This window comes from Calliphora vicina, chromosome 1 (genome assembly GCF_958450345.1).
Source record: "Calliphora vicina chromosome 1, idCalVici1.1, whole genome shotgun sequence".
NCBI classification, from domain to species: Eukaryota; Metazoa; Arthropoda; class Insecta; order Diptera; family Calliphoridae; genus Calliphora; species Calliphora vicina.
Window position 1 is genome coordinate 71,401,555 of NC_088780.1, and position 17,731 is coordinate 71,419,285.

The 17,731-nt window shown below is 30.0% G+C and overlaps 1 protein-coding gene across 1 annotated transcript in view; it reads left to right on the forward strand.

Moving 5' to 3' along the window:
- Positions 1-5,155, forward strand: part of LOC135949979 (myosin-I heavy chain-like) — a 361,957-nt gene extending 356,802 nt beyond the window's left edge. Inside the window, exon 10 of the mRNA XM_065499455.1 lies at positions 4,621-5,155. Within this exon, the coding sequence (XP_065355527.1) occupies positions 4,621-5,155 (535 nt within the window). The remainder of the gene's footprint in view (positions 1-4,620) is intronic.
- The last annotated feature ends 12,576 nt before the right edge of the window (positions 5,156-17,731 follow it).

Genomic DNA, 17,731 nt, shown 5'->3' on the forward strand with positions numbered 1-17,731 from the left:
AATATTTGTACGGTCGGTCTTTTATTTTGGTAACAGACAACAAACCACTTCAACATATATTTGGTCCGAAAAAGGGTATTCCTACTATGGCGTCTAATAGATTGCAGCGTATTGCACTTACTTTGTCAGGATATCAGTTTGAAATTGAATATGTGAAATCTAGTGGTAATGTAGCGGATTATTTTTCTAGAGTTCCTAACGGAACCTGCAAAAATATTAGTAATTTCCCTAGCGATGTTTATATAAATTTTGTACGCCAAATTGCAAACGAAAATAAAATTTTGAATTTTAGTGCAATTCAATTAAAAACTAGAGAAGATAAAGTCTTGGGAGTGGTGATAGATATGGTTAGGAACGGATGGCCAGGAAAATGTACAGATACCAAATTAATGCCATTTTACCGAAGGAAGTTTGAGTTATCTGAAGAATCGGGATGTTTGTTTTGGGGATATAGAATAGTAATTCCTGAGATACTTCAAAGTGAGGTGGTTGAATTTTTGCATCAAACACACATGGGAATCGTCAGAATGAAGGCGATGGCTAGGGAAAGCTGCTGGTGGCCAAATCAGAGTAAAGATTTGGAAAGAGTAGTAAAAGAATGTGCACCGTGTTTGGAAACACGCACTAACCCACCACATCAGGAACTAATACCATGGAAAAGGTCTAGTGATGTCTGGTCTAGAATTCATATTGATTTTTTTGGCCCTTTCGCAAATCGCTGGTGTCTAGTAGTAGTGGACAGCACTAGCAAATGGCTTGAATGTATTGACATGGCAAAAAATACAACTAGTCGTGCTGTCATTTCTGTTTTAAAAGAACTTTTTGCTCGTTTTGGCTTACCAAGACACATTGTGTCTGATAATGGCAAATCTTTTGTATCCAAAGAGTTTAGAGAATTTGCTAACGACAATGGAATTGAGCTTATCACGACACCTGTGGGAAACCCTGCAACTAATGGGCAAGCAGAAAACGCAGTAAAAACAATAAAAACGGCTTTAAAGCGTAATTTATGTAATGCACCGTTGTCAGAATTTAACAACATTTTAAATAGATTTTTATTTGACTACAGAAACACTGTACACGCCTGCACAGGAGTTTCTCCAGCATTTTTAATGTTCAATAAAAGGAAATTATTAACTAGATTAGATTTATTAAACCCAAAAAGACAGGAAACTTATAAAAACGTTAAAGAAATTGAACAAACTGTTAAAAAAGTGCAAAATATTCAGAAAAATAATTATAAAGGAACTAAGAAAAGTGTTTTTAATGAAAATGATATTGTAATGGTAAAAGATTATTCTGTAGCTGGCAAAGTATCTTGGTTAAAAGCAAAAATTTTAATGAAAATCGGCAAACAAACGTATATCGTTCACACAATTGATAACAAAGTTTGGAAGAGACACGCGAATCAAATTATTTTATGTACAAAAACCAGTGAGCAAATTATTCCAAGTATTCCAAGTATTCTTCTCGATCCATTACAAAAATTAAATATTAATAAAGATACTGATGTTATAGAAAGTGAACAGAATAATTCTTTGCCAATTAATTCTCATTGTATTGAATACAACCTAAGACCTAGAAAGAAAAAATAATTTGTTATAAATCACTTTATAAAAATATTTATAAAACACTAATTATGTATACAACACATTTATATATATATATTTTATAATGAATTTTGATTATATTTTTTATAATTGTTAAGAAAATATGAAGGGGGTATTGTGGTATATTTATCAGAGATACCCGAAACGTACGTTCACTGAACGTACCTAGCTATAACTACTGATATGAATTACTTATACATCGTATAAATTACTTATAATATTAGTACCCAGTATTATGTATATCGATTACTTATATAAATTACAATGAAGCAGAATCACGGATTATTGAAATAAAGATTGAGTCGAATACATCACAGGGATAATTGATCCCACTGGTTTTGTTAAAGCCACATAAACGGGATATATTGTCCCATTGGTTTTTATTCTGCAAGAAATGCTACCTATGCATAGTGGTCGGAGCTGTATGGCGTCGGTGGCAATGATATCTATACTTCCAGTATAGATATCATCTTGAAACTTCGGTCACGACTTTATAAATATGTCAGAACTATTTAATGATAAAATACCTTAGCACCCAAATTCACCCCAACGCGCAGTGTGAGTTTTTGACATTCTAGTTAGTCAAAATTCCATATCTCGGTAATAAATAATAGTACATTTATAATTTTCGGTACAATTTATAATAAGGATACTACACACATTTTTTTTAAATTAGCGTAATTGGAGAACTGCCACGCCCACTACACATATAAGTGAAATTATAAAGTTTTTAAAATTGATAAAAAAAATTTAAAATCAATAAGAATTCTTACTAAATTTTATGGAAAAAATTGCAAACTAAATCTGGGTGTGGTCCGCACCCTCATTTTTATGTGAATATTGCATTAATGCAACTTTTATAGTTTTAATAATAACCATATCGACCCTTTGCGCGAAATTATCGTATGTTATAAAAACCAAATTTTACAGGAGAGCGTTATTATTATTAAATTGCTTTGCTTTGGCTGGAATCAATACCAAATTTATACAAATGCGTTAGAGTGACAATCAGTTGTATGAAAAAAATTTTTTGTTAAAATTTTGAAGAGTGCCGGGTGGAATATTGTGACACTGGGCCTAAAAGTCAACGATTTCTGGACGCGCATCGAGGTCAAAGGTCAGATATATGCTAAATTTTACTATTTATATGGAATAAATAGGTGAAACTCGTTAACTTTCTGCATTGTTTTCTAGAAATATGTAGATTTATTTATTTAAATTGACCCTGTATATCCTTTGGGTTTCCTCAAGTTTCATAAAAATCGGCCCAAAATATAAATTGATATTTGACCTTCACGATTTAAAGGTTAACGTTTTCCGATTTTAATAAAACTTTCAGACCATATTTAAAATTACCAGGACTATAATATTATGAATAGGTATTGTTTTTCTTGAAAATCGCAAAATTTAAATCGCAGGTACGTAAAAACTGTAAGAGGTATTGATATAAATTTTTCATCTTTTTATTCCCTATTATGATCTCAATAAATCCCAATGTGATGATCGAAAAATTCTGAAATTTGTTTAACAAAATTTTTAAAAATTTAAAAATAGAGGTTCGAAACAGCCGTTAAAAAAAATATTTTGTTTGGCCATACCTGCGAATAGGTTAGCGGTATCCTACGAAGACAAAAACTCATACACAAGTAAATAATTAATTAAGTAAATTTAATTTTTCTCGAAATATGTTAATTTTTTTTCCTAAATTTCTTGTTCAAGTGGCCTGAGACACGTTAATGGTCTGGCGAATTTGTAATAACTTTACCATTTTTTAACCAAATTTTGTCATTTATATCTCATTATAATGATAATTACGTACAAATTTTGATTCTTTAGCATTCAATTACAAAAGTATTTTTTTAGTAGCAAAATTTTTAAAAAAACTGAAAAATTTCCCGAATTTTGGCGATTATACAGTTTTTGTGTCATTTTGACCCAAAGGAGATACTGGGTCAATTTCCAAAAAAAAAATTTAATGTAATATTCATTAATATAAATAAATCTACATATCTCTAGAAAACAATGCAGAAAGTTAACGAGATTTACCTATTTATTCTATATAAATAGTAAAATTTAGCATATATCTGAACTTTGACAAAATCGTTGTCCGATTTGGCCCAAATTTTCAGCACTTAACTTTTAGGCCTAGTGTCACAATATTCCAACCGGCACTCTTTGAAATCTAAAAAAAAAATCGGCTGTCACTCTAATATGCATAAACAGTTTATAAATTTATCAAAGGTTTATCAAACAAAATTTCCATACAAAGTTTGTTTTATAAATTTATAAACTGTTTATGCATATGGGGGTTAGTAAATTTAATTTCACATATGATAAAATTAACTTAGTAATATTTCCATAAAAATATCGAATATCGGTATAATATTTTACTGTGTAAAAACGTAACATAAGATAATTTCGCGCAAAGGGTTCGATATTTTTCTTTTTGTAGAAGCATTTCATAGCGCAATTATTTTTTATAGTACAATTATGGCAAATTTCAAGATCCTCGCTATAATGGAATTTCGCAGTACCATATGCGTTTTAGCTTACATTTGCTGATTCAACATATCGTGTAGACTAAGCTTTAAATATTAAATCAATAAAGAAAGATATTATCGACCCCAGGAAGAGTAAATCAATTGTGTTATTACTTATAGTTTGTGGATCCGTAAGTCTATTCTAGACTCGACTGAACTACCTCGACAAACGACAAAACCACGTTACAAGTTGAAAATTTTAGAGTGAATCTCACAACACATCGAAAACACAAAGCACTTCATGAGTAGGGTTCATTGGTTCCGTACAGACAAACCTAAAAACCATTAAAATTCTAGAATTGAGTTTTGTTTTTTACACAATTATTAAAAAATTTTGAGTTTTTTTATACACACTTATTCAAAAATTATGATATAGTTTAAATTTGTTACATTTAAATGTTATTTATGTGTTACAATGTTTTCCAATATATTTTTGTGAGATAATTGGAACATATTATTTTATATTTAAGGTATGTTCGATGTATTAAGCCAAATGCTGAAAAATTGCCAAATAAATATAATGAAGATCTAGTTTTAGATCAACTAAAATATTTGGGAATGCTCGACATAATTCGGATAAGAAGAGAAGGATTTCCAATTCATTTAACATTTGCTGAATTTATTTCAAAATATAAGAGCTTATTAAGAGACAAAAAAGCGGAGTTAAATAAATCAAATATAGAAAATATAATGAATCGCTTGAAGGTACCCCACTCCGAGTGGCAAATTGGTAAATCAAAGATATTTTTGCGACCAAAAGCTTACGAACCACTAGAAGACTCTAGAAAACATTTAGTACACACGATGGCTTTAATAATACAAACAAATTGGAAGCGCTACCTTCAAGTTAAATACTATAAACATATTCGTAAAGCTGCCTTAAAAATACAACATGCATATAGAGGATGGAAAATGCGCATTCAGTTTCTACGAATGCGTCGAGCAGCAGTTGTAATTCAGTGCCATTTACGAGGAGTTTATGCAAGGGAGGTATGTATAAATTGACATATGATTAAAACTTTTCAAACACTGCAGAACGTTAAAACATTTGAAATTTATATGAACATTAGGTATATTTTTCACCAATTTGCTGTTATGTTTTATTACCTTACGACTTATTTATTATAATAACACTAGATACTAGGGTATTCAATCGATTAACCGATTAATTTTGGTCGGTTAACTGTTCGAATAACTTAAAATTGTCGATTGTCAAATAACAAATAAACCCATTAATTTGTGTCGATTAATCGCAATATCTTAATATGAACTTAAAGTATAAATATTAGGGTATTCATTCGAGTAATGATCGTTCGATTAATCGAATAATTTCTTACGAATAATTATTCAAACAATTTAAAAATTACCATATTCGAACAATTTTATGTAGAATAATCGAATAAAACGAATAAATGTACATATATATTTAAATTTATTAAATTGCTTAAAATTTTTCATAAGGAGTGAGATCGAAAAATTCTTAACACACGTTTTTCATTACATTTTTTAACCCAAGTATTATTTGAATTTTTTTTTGATCAAGTTACCTTTGAAAAACATGTCAGTTATTATGTGTAATGTCAATTATATTAATTTTTTTGTTAATCTGATTAAAATGAGTGACCAGAAAAAAGTGCGTACTGAAATTATTAAATATTTTCAACAAAACCCAACTTGGTCTTACAAAAAGTTGGCCAAGCATACAAAGGTCTGCCGTCAAACTGTTTCCAATGTTATTAAACAGTACCGGGAGAACTTGTCAGTTGATAGAAAACCTGGTTCAGGTAGAAGGAATGGTCCACATGATGTTTCTAAAGCCAAAAAAATAGAACGCATTTTCAAAAGAGCTCCCAACACATCCGGTAGGAAAGCAGCCCGGTTAGCTCAGTGCTCGGACTATTTGGTACGAAAAGTTAAAGCTAATGCAGGTTTAAAAACATACAAGGCTCAAAAAGTTCCTGACAGGAACGCTACTAAAAATTTAGAGGCCAAAAACAGAGCACGGAAATTGAAGTCAAGTTTTATAAAAAAATATTCTTGCTGCATAATGGATGACGAAACGTATGTTCTGGCAGATTTTTCGCAACTTCCAGGTCAAAAATTTTATGTTGCTGATGCTCGAGGGAATGTTGAAGAAAAGTTTAGGACCCAAAAGCAGACAAAATTTCCCAGAAAGTTCTTGGTATGGCAAGCAATATGCAGTTGCGGCAAAAGAAGCCACTCATTTGTTACAACGGGCTCTATAAATACCGAAATTTACATCAAGGAATGTTTACAAAAAAGGCTGCTTCCATTCATAAGACTTCATAATGTGTCCACTTATTTTTGGCCTGACTTGGCATCCTGTCACTATGGCAAACAAGCCCTTGAGTGGTACAAGAACAATAATGTGGTATTTGTACCAAGAGAGGCAAATCCTCCAAACTGCCCGGAGCTAAGGCCAGTGGAGAGATATTGGGCTCTTGTTAAAAGAGAATTGAAGAGTACAAAAAAGGTGTCCAAAAGTGTGGTAGATTTTAAACGGAGATGGACTACATGTTCGAGCAAAGTGACAGAAAGCACTATAAAATCGTTAATGGAAGGGTTTCCGAAAAAGGTTCAAAATTTCATCACTAGTGATTAAAACTATAAAAATAATTTTTTTTGTAAATTGTAATAATAATTTCAATCAAATAAAAAAAAAATTAAAGCTGTAAGTTTAGTGGTTTCTTTTTTATAAACATATATGTATGTTAAGAATTTTTCGATCTCACTCCTTAATTGCAAATTTAAATAAGTAATAATGACTTACAAAAATTGTATTGATTCTGAAATTCGACAAATAACTAAAGATAAAGGGAGTCTGTCGGTCACTGCAGATGAGTGGTCCGATAGCTCCTTCTCCAAATATTACTGCAGAAGTTACAATTCTAAAAACAAATCAAAATTTTTAATTTAGAGTCAATGCAAATAAAAGGTACGGAATAAAATATTGTCATTTAGTAAAAAAAAGGCTGAATGATTTTAGAATTGATTTCCAAACCGAAATTTTAGCGTCTCAACATGAATGCTGGCGAAATATTCGCAATTAATAACACTATGCGACAAATAGTAGGGTCGGCGGTGATTTTGCCCAATGGGAAATGTTAGAGCGGTAAAAAAAAGTTATAAGTGTCCCGGCGTTTCCCTGGGTTAGGTCTAGGAATCGAGATATATCGATTTGAAATTAGTATGTATCGTATAGGAAAACTTTAATTTTGTTTGCCTTTTTCATGCATTTTGACCATCCAAATGTCCGAATATCGCAAAGTTATGTTCAGTAAAGTTGTTAAGCTCAACGCCGGCTACATAGGGTTGCCAGATTCAGATTTGCAAAAAGCTGGACATTGGGGTCTAAAGAGCTGGACAAATCAAAAAAAACTGGACAAATCAAAAAAAAACTGGACATTAAAAAAATTACTGAGAAAATGTTAATTTTGGTTTTATGTAAATAATTTTTATTAGAGTATATTTTTATCCATTGTAATCAATTATATTACACGGTGCTACAGTGAGAAAAAAACTTGGAAAACGACAAAGCGTGGTTTATAGGTCTTGCTGAGTACGTTACAAATTGTGTCAAAAAATTTCAAAACACTCTCAAATTCAGAAGTTATTCTAAAAAACGACGTTCGTCAACTTATCGACCAGTAACTCAGTCAGTTTTTGTCCGATTTTAATTTTTTAACGCGATTAGAAAGAAAATTGATTACGCTTTAAAATGTGATGCACTTTTTGATATATTTGTAAGTTATAAGTATTATTTTTGTTTATTTTTGAATATCTAAAAAAAAACTAGATTCTTCAACTTTTTTATTTTAAGTAGCTTTTCGTTTTTTAATAAAATTTTTGTAGAGTTTTTAATTTACAAGTAAATTTTTTCGAACTTTTTCGATAAAGTTTATAAACTTTTGCAAATTTAAACCGATTTTAACAAGTAATGTCTCGTTTTTTCTATATAAAATTTTTTTAAAAAATAGTACAAAAAAATAGGTTTTCATAGTAAATACATTTTATGCATACATTTTATGAAAGCTTAATTCTTTGCCTTTCCACAACTGTTTAAAATTTGTCGGTCTAAAAATGTTTTACTAAAGTACTACGACCTATCGTATAGTATAAAATAACTCAAAATTTTTATGGTGTTTCAAATTCTTTGAAAACGGGGGTCTACAACCCCTACTTGGTCGCTTTTCAAGTTCTTACAAAAAGTGTTTTTTTTAGCAGTGTGTTATTTTTAAAAATTTAGAATCACAATTAAATATTTTCATTTCATTCCTTAAAATTTATTTAACTAAATTTAAATTTGTTCGGTTCAGTCGTTTTTTTTTATACGTTTATTATAATATTATTCCTGCCCTTAATTTCTAGGCCTTACAATAAGTAATTAAATCTTAAAACTAAACAATTATTGTTCTCTCAGTGGAGAATCATATTTGGAAAATTAGATGAGTGGTAAATCAGCTCTACGCAGCCTCGAGCTGTCTTGAGTTACTGTAAGTAGCCTTGCGAGCGGGTTCGGATGATGATGTAATTTTGATAAATAAGCTTCACGAGTTTTTCTGAATTCATCTTTGACCAAGGGTACATCTAAGTCTCTGTGGATGTTCTCGTTTCTTATATACCATGGAGCTCCCGTCATGGTTCTAAGAATTTTGGATTGTGCCCTCTGTATAAGATCTATACTGGTATTGCTTGCTGTTCCCCATAATTGGATTCCGTATGTCCAAATTGGTTTTAAGACTGTATTATACAGGATGACTTTGCAGTTAAGGCTTAATTTCGATTGGTGGTGGATTAGCCAGTGAAAATTAGAAGCTTTTAGTTTCATGTGGAGCCGCTTGCCTTCTATGTGCCGACGCCAAGTAAGACGTCTATCTAAATGAATGCCAAGGTATGTAACGTGGTCAGACTGTGGGATGTGCACACTGTTTAGTGTCAATTTCCTCTCCTAAGTGAATACGTTATGTGCTTGCTTTTAATTTCGTTCACTTGTATTCTCCAATTTTTTAACCACGTCTCCACGTGCCTGATCAAAGTTTCTAGATGCTACATTTAAGTCCACATGAGAACTAAGAATTGCAGTGTCATCTGCAAAGGTGGAAATGGTTAATTCTTCGGACTCGGGCAATTCTGAGGTGTATAATAAGTACAGGGTTGGTCCTAGAACACTTCCCTGAGGTACACCAGCATTGATCGCATAGTCGCTTGTCAGTCTGTGATATACATATTTATATTATTAAATACTAAAAACTCTGCCACTTTATTTCGATTTTGAGCTTACGGATTTTGGCCAATTCCAAACCTAGAGGTTTGTAAACAATTTTGAAAATCTTAACAAACTTCCTCTAAATTTGTTCGTATTAATATTTCAGCTCTAATCAGGTCGAATGACATTCGGTTTCTATCTTTAGTATAAAGATTGTTTAAAATAGTAAAAACTCTTTCACAAAAATCTTTGCTTACTGGTATTGAAAATACGAAACATACAACTTTTCTTAAATTCTCGAATTCATTCCTTTCACCTGTGGTAAAAAAATAGGATCATATCATTTGACAAATCTCATGGTATTTGTTTATAAACTTCACGGAGGCTGCAGTAATCGATATATGTATTTCTTATCGTTATCTATTTCTTAAGATATTTATTTGAAGGTTTTGCGGAAGTTTTTGTAAATCTTCCCAAGAAAATATTTTTTTTTAAATTTAAAAATGCTATTTTTTAAAAAAACTATTTTCTAAATAGCTGACCGCCGTTTTTAAAAAGTCCTCTACTTCAGTCTAAAAAGTTCATTAGGCGAATTTTTTTTTCAAAATGCTATTAACTTTGGTGCCAAAAAATTTGTCTTTATTCTACGTTTGAGGCTATTTATAAGTACGGTCATTATATCGAGCAACTCTAAAACTCTACAAGAGTCATTCTCAAGAGCTAAAATAGTTGTATGAAATTCCTGCATTATGTTTTGCATAAAATATAAAAATGCTTCTGATAATTCTTAACTTTTACATTCTTCTTCATTGTCATCATTATCAGATGACAATGAACAAATGATATTTTAGTTTGAAACTGGACATGCATCAAAAAAGCTGTGTGAGGCATCGGTTGTTGGTTGAACACTACTTTAGGAATTTAAATTCAAAACTTTAAAATTTTTTATTAAATTAACATATAGGCTTTGAAACATTTTTTTTTTTTGGGAAAATTTAAAATTTTTTTATTATGGTGTGAAAATTTGTTCGAGTCGGTTGTGTCAATTTTAAAATTTTTTCTTATTTTTATTGTGTTCAACCACATTTTCTAAATACGGGAAATTGAATCGCCATTACAATTAAAGGAAAATTTCTATTAAAAAGGATTATCCTTTGGTAAGGAAATTTGGAATCATTGAATATTGAAAAATTTGACTTTTGACCTTCACGATTTAAGGGTTAACGTTTTCCGATTTTAGTAAAAGTTTCAGAGTATATTTAGAATTATCTGGACTATAATATTCTGAATAAGTTTTGCTTAAAATTCATAAGAGTAAGTAAATAGAGCTCATTCGCCAAAAAATTGCCAAATGATTGGACATACTACCGAAAACAATTGAGTGGAAATTTATTTACATTTAAAATAACAAACGTCGAAAGAAAATAGCTCAAGTTCCATCGACATCAGGCCTGAAGTCTACGTGGGAAATTATGTGGTGAGTTAAACGTCATTTTTATTTTTTTTTGTTTATAAAATTTATTTTCACTTAAAAGTAACATTTACAAATTCAAACATTCAAAATATCTATACATAAATAAAAAGTCTGACAATTATTGAAATTAACATTATTATGTGGCAAAATTTTCAATACACAAATAAAATGTTAACAACATAGGCAAAAATATAACAATAACAGTTATACTAAATGTTTTTACCATAAATTAGAATTTTAATACAATAGATATAGATGTTATTTGTTGTTGTTTTTGTTTTATAAATTTATTTTTTTTTATGTTGTTAACATAGTATATGAATTTAGATTCTAACATTATTATTTTGAATTTACACTTTGCATTTTTGTTTGATCTTCATTCATTTTCATATGTTTAAATTTGTTAATTTAAAATCATTTATAGATAAATTAATATTTTTTTTGTCTAAATGTTTTTATTTATAAATAATAAACAAATATTTGTTGATAACAATATGATTTGTTAGAATTTTTAATGGGTTTTAATCTCTCGAAAGGTTAAGGTCATTTGGTAGGTAGGTAAATTTTGGGCTATCTAAAGATTATATACTACGATAGTATGGTTAGGGTGGGTATTGAATATAGAAGAGGAAACTACACCTATCCCTCTTCAACCTGGCTTCTCTCAAATTATTGACTTGTTTTCACCTTATCCCTCTATCTATCTTTCTATTTATATTACATTTTTACTTTCCTTAGTCGATTACGATTAGAGCTACCTAATTTTTGAATTGTGTAGTGAACCGTAAACTGACATGAAAGGGGAAAGAACCACCCCATTTTCCACGAGCATGGCCGGTATAAGGAGTGAGATCGAAAAATTCTTAACATACATATATGTTTATAAAAAAGAAACCACTAAACTTACAGCTTTAATTTTTTTTTTATTTGATTGAAATTATTATTACAATTTACAAAAAAAATTATTTTTATAGTTTTAATCACTAGTGATGAAATTTTGAACCTTTTTCGGAAACCCTTCCATTAACGTTTTTATAGTGCTTTCTGTCACTTTGCTCGAACATGTAGTCCATCTCCGTTTAAAATCTACCACACTTTTGGACACCTTTTTTGTACTCTTCAATTCTCTTTTAACAAGAGCCCAATATCTCTCCACTGGCCTTAGCTCCGGGCAGTTTGGAGGATTTGCCTCTCTTGGTACAAATACCACATTATTGTTCTTGTACCACTCAAGGGCTTGTTTGCCATAGTGACAGGATGCCAAGTCAGGCCAAAAATAAGTGGACACATTATGAAGTCTTATGAATGGAAGCAGCCTTTTTTGTAAACATTCCTTGATGTAAATTTCGGTATTTATAGAGCCCGTTGTAACAAATGAGTGGCTTCTTTTGCCGCAACTGCATATTGCTTGCCATACCAAGAACTTTCTGGGAAATTTTGTCTGCTTTTGGGTCCTAAACTTTTCTTCAACATTCCCTCGAGCATCAGCAACATAAAATTTTTGACCTGGAAGTTGCGAAAAATCTGCCAGAACATACGTTTCGTCATCCATTATGCAGCAAGAATATTTTTTTATAAAACTTGACTTCAATTTCCGTGCTCTGTTTTTGGCCTCTAAATTTTTAGTAGCGTTCCTGTCAGGAACTTTTTGAGCCTTGTATGTTTTTAAACCTGCATTAGCTTTAACTTTTCGTACCAAATAGTCCGAGCACTGAGCTAACCGGGCTGCTTTCCTACCGGATGTGTTGGGAGCTCTTTTGAAAATGCGTTCTATTTTTTTGGCTTTAGAAACATCATGTGGACCATTCCTTCTACCTGAACCAGGTTTTCTATCAACTGACAAGTTCTCCCGGTACTGTTTAATAACATTGGAAACAGTTTGACGGCAGACCTTTGTATGCTTGGCCAACTTTTTGTAAGACCAAGTTGGGTTTTGTTGAAAATATTTAATAATTTCAGTACGCACTTTTTTCTGGTCACTCATTTTAATCAGATTAACAAAAAAATTAATATAATTGACATTACACATAATAACTGACATGTTTTTCAAAGGTAACTTGATCAAAAAAAATTCAAATAATACTTGGGTTAAAAAATGTAATGAAAAACGTGTGTTAAGAATTTTTCGATCTCACTCCTTATATAGGTAGCAGCCCTTTGAATGTTAGACCCTGGCGGTTAGGTTCGTTACAGCTGGACAATCCAGTTAAGTCCAGCCAGGCTGGCAACCCTACGGCTACATCATAGTCAATAAAGAAAAGTGGTATTTTTGTTTTTCATTGAGTAGAACCCTGGAAAATTAGTTTTTCATAATTTTTTTCGTTAGTTATCTTACAAAACTCAATTAAAATCATATAATACTATACTCAGAGAAATGAGTATGTATACCATAATCATTTCATAATTTTTACAAGTTTTTTAACAATATTATGGTTACTGTAATATGTTTACGTTTACCATAATATGTTTGCGTTTACCATTGTAGCAATTATATATGATTGTAGTAATTAAGTATATGTTTGTGGCAACCATTTTTATGATGTATTACTTCACCATATTGTGTTATTCTAGGATTATGGTTATCTTACTCGGAGTACAACATATTATGATATAATGATTCATCATTAACATGATTGCCATAAACATTTATTTATTTACTACAATCATATATATGATGACTGCAATCATAATCATAGTAACCATAATATTGTTATAGAACTTGTACAACTATATTTTTCCTTTGGATACAGTATTAGATGATTTTAATTGAATTTTGTAAGATAACTAACGAAAAAAATTATGAAAAACTGATTTTTCAGGGTTCCACTCAATGAAAACCAAAAATACCACTTTTATTTATTGACTATTAACTATGATGTAGCCAGCGTTGAGCTTAACAACTTTTCTGAACATAACTTTGCGATATTCGGACATTTAGATGGTCAAAATTCATGAAAAAGGCAAAAGAATTACAATTTTTCCTATACGATATATACTAATTTCAAATCGATATATCTCGATTCCTAGACCTGACAGAGCGAAACGCCGGGACACGTATAACTTTTTTTATACCGCTCTAACATTTCCCATTGGGCAGAACCCCCGCCGATCACTGACCCTACTATTTGTCGCATAGTGTAATCCAAATATTAACTTAGATTAAAGTGGTGTTGAAATTGATGGCGAATGTGATTTTGAAACGGTCGTCGAAAGTAATATTGAGGATGACATTGACTTTGTTTTCGAATGTTTTTTAACATTACATTGTTAACGTTAACGTATTTTTTTGTTTTTCTTTAACAATAAAATATTAAAAAACTTCATTCTTTACTTTTCTAAAAAAAATTAAAATTATTCGAATAATTCGATTAATTTGAAACGTGTGACGAATTATTCGAACAAGTTAAAATCTCTTATTCGAATTATTCGAACAAGAGAAAAATCGAATAATTTGAATACCCATAAATATACTATTAATCAAGAGCGCCTACGTTCTTTTTGATAAATCAAATAAAAAACAGCAAAAATTACAGGCTTACTTAAAGTTGCAAGAAAATAAAGAGATTCGCCTTATTCATGATGTAAAACATTGTTGGTCGTCCTTATCCAATATGGCGCCGAATTTTTTTTTTTTTGAAAAAGTGTAATTTTTGTTTGTTTTATATTAAAAATGCATCGCTGATCAAACTTTTCTTCGAGTTTTTCACCGTTTCCCCGGAAAATGCCATTCTTTTAAAAGGACGCACAGTGGTATGAGAATAAAAAAAGAGGGAAATAAATCTGTAACTTCTAAACCCTTACTCCGATTTGAATGAACTTTCACATGCGCAAAGAGGAAGTGTAGTCGAGTTTAAGTTTTGAATTTGGACCTCATGTGCCCACCAAAGTAGGACACCTCGGGTATGTTCAATTTTTAAAATTATCCTATTAGTAGTATAAATATAGCGTTTCTGGGCCGATTTAGAGGAATTTTTTTCCTCTAAACTGGCAGAGAAGAGGAATATTGAAAAATTGTTATGAGGAATTTTTGGCAGAGAAGAGGAATATTGAAAAATTGTTATGAGGAATTTTTGGCAGAGAAAAAGGCAGCGACAATTTGTAAATTTTTGTTTTCTTGCTTCAGGTAATTTGAGTAATGTATAAAAATGCTTTGTGTGTTGTATTGTGTGGAATTGATTTTGTTTTTTTATTTCATTAGTTTTGTTGTAGTATTGTGTAGAGGTTTTTAATACAGTTTTAATAGGAGGGTTTATTTTCATTTAATTAGTCTACATTAGGGTATACAATTTTAATTATAGGGAAGATTAATTTTCGTGTGACTTGTAAATTTGCAAGATGATTTTTTTTTCAAGAATTTGTGAGAGAAAATTTAGTTTTGAGTTTCATATTTTTTTGTAAATTGTGTTGTTTGGTTTGTTTTCCTCTCTTTGAGTGTGAGTTGTTTTAATGTATTAATGTAAAACACCTCCTTGAGTGTTTTTTTTTCAAATTAAATATATTTTGGAAAATATTTGAGTAGAAATCATCACTTAAAAATATAAATACACAGTTCAAATATATAAATGTAATCATTCATTCTAAAAACTCCACGAATATGAGCATTGCAAAAGTTACAAATGCCGAGATTATTGCGGCTTTTAATAAATTGAAGACAAAACCATATATATCCACTAAAGATTTACAGTCATCAAAACCACATAAGGTTTTATCATTGTTTCGTCATAGGACCAAATATGGAAACGTTGTAATTGCAGAACTTGAAGATGCATTTTTATACCTCCCAAAACAATACAACAATTTGAATAATAGCGTGCTTGAAGGAGTTGCTACTACTTTAGAATTGGAAGAGTCAATCCCCGCCTCTAAAAAGGATAAGGATAAGGGAAGCACCAAAAGTATCTAGAATTAATTAATATTTTACATTAAATAAAAAAAAATATTCTAGGTGTAAATATATGTAAACAAATTTATATAAATATTCAATTTAAATAAAAAATCGAATTCAAAAAAATGTTTAAAAAAATTCTTATATTTTAAACGATTTTGATGATTTCATTTTTCCTGAGCATAAAAAATTGGTAGATGACTTTTTAATTTTGGATAAAAGACGGAATCACGATGAGATGATAAATTCAATGTATGGTGTTCATTATACAAGTTGTCCATGGTCGAGGAATGATGCTACTGAGGGTCCGGATAATTGTAGTTGTATGATGTATAATAAACTAAAATGCAATGTAGAGAATATAATGAACAAATATTATTTGTTATCAAAACGTATATAAAACTTTATAGTTGTATTTATTATTAAAAAAATTATCTAATAGTTTATGAATATAAGTAAATTTTGAAGAAATGATTTGAAAATAAATGTTGTATAAAAATTATTAAACTTTGTTTTATTTTTATTACTAACTGATTAAAGCACACAATTTCTTAATATTTTCTTTAAAATGTAAATATCAAACTATTGCAGGTTATTAACTTCTGCTTCTCATAATATTGTAACCTAATGCGACTCACATTACAACATGTGTTGTAATTGTTTAATAAAAAAATACTTAGTTGGTTTTAAAACATATTTCCACAATACTTAATTATAAATTAAAAAAAAAAAGTTGAATAAGCAAAATTTTATTTTTGAAAAATAATGAAGGATTGACTTTTGATTTTAATTGAAGTCTAGCACTCAAATTGAACGTTTATTAATTTCACATATATTATAGAATTTAAATTCACTTATTTAAAATCATTTTTATTTAAAAAAAACCTAAAAAAAATTACTGCAAAAATTAAAAACTAAAAAAGTGTGAAAATTTACATAAACTATAATTATTTATACATTACCAACAAACATTTAAAAAACAATACTATTTAAAATGGTTGCTTCCTTCAAGTGTTCCGAATGCCTAAAATCTTTCTCCAGCATAGAATTTCTCCAATTGCATGAAAGGACTCATGCATCAACTTCCAGGAGTAAAGTAAACCCATCACCAGTGGTTGTGATGAGAACAAAGAGCGCATTTAAATCGAGAGTTGTAAGTCTCTCATATAAATGTGCTAATGAGGAATGCCTAATACCTGAGGTATTTTTAAAAGAATCATATGAGGCATTTAGGAGCGAAGTTAGCTACTTCCTTAAAATGCACAATGCCTAAAATTAAACATAGAGCTTATTTGGAAAATACACCATTGGAAATAAAAACATTCCAAACTAAAATGGTTCGAATTTATGAAATTGGAGAATTTGAGGAAACCTTTACAAATAAGATGGAAAGTATTGTTAAAAAAACAGAAGAGTTCCAGGAAAAGGATAGTGGTTGGATTCTAGTTCAATTGATAAAAGTTGAACTAAATCTGAATAAATACGCTCCACTGAAAGGATTAAGTTTCATACCTCTTCCCAAAAAACTGCACTTAAAAAAAGCATGTATAAATATCAAAAATCAGGATGAATTTTGTTTTAAATGGGCTATAATTTCAGCAATTGGTGGTGTAAAAAAAAAGCTCATCTTCCGTGTAAATATAAAGTAAATATTAGAGCAAACATTATTAATATAAATTTTAATGGGTTATGCTTCCCATTAAAAATTAAAGATATACCTATTTTTGAAAAAAATAATGCAACATTTAGCATTAATGTTTTCGGATATGATTCCGAAAACGATTTAGTGGTTGGACCTCACTATAAAACGCATCAAACAAAATCAAACCACATCAATCTGATGTTTCTACAATCAGCCAGTGGGGATAATTCACATTATGTGTGGATAAAAGATATGTCTAGGTAAGTTTGATAATATAAATACATACATATATGATTTTAAAAAAAATTATATATTATTTTTAGATTAATCAAAGCTCAAACAACCAAATATGA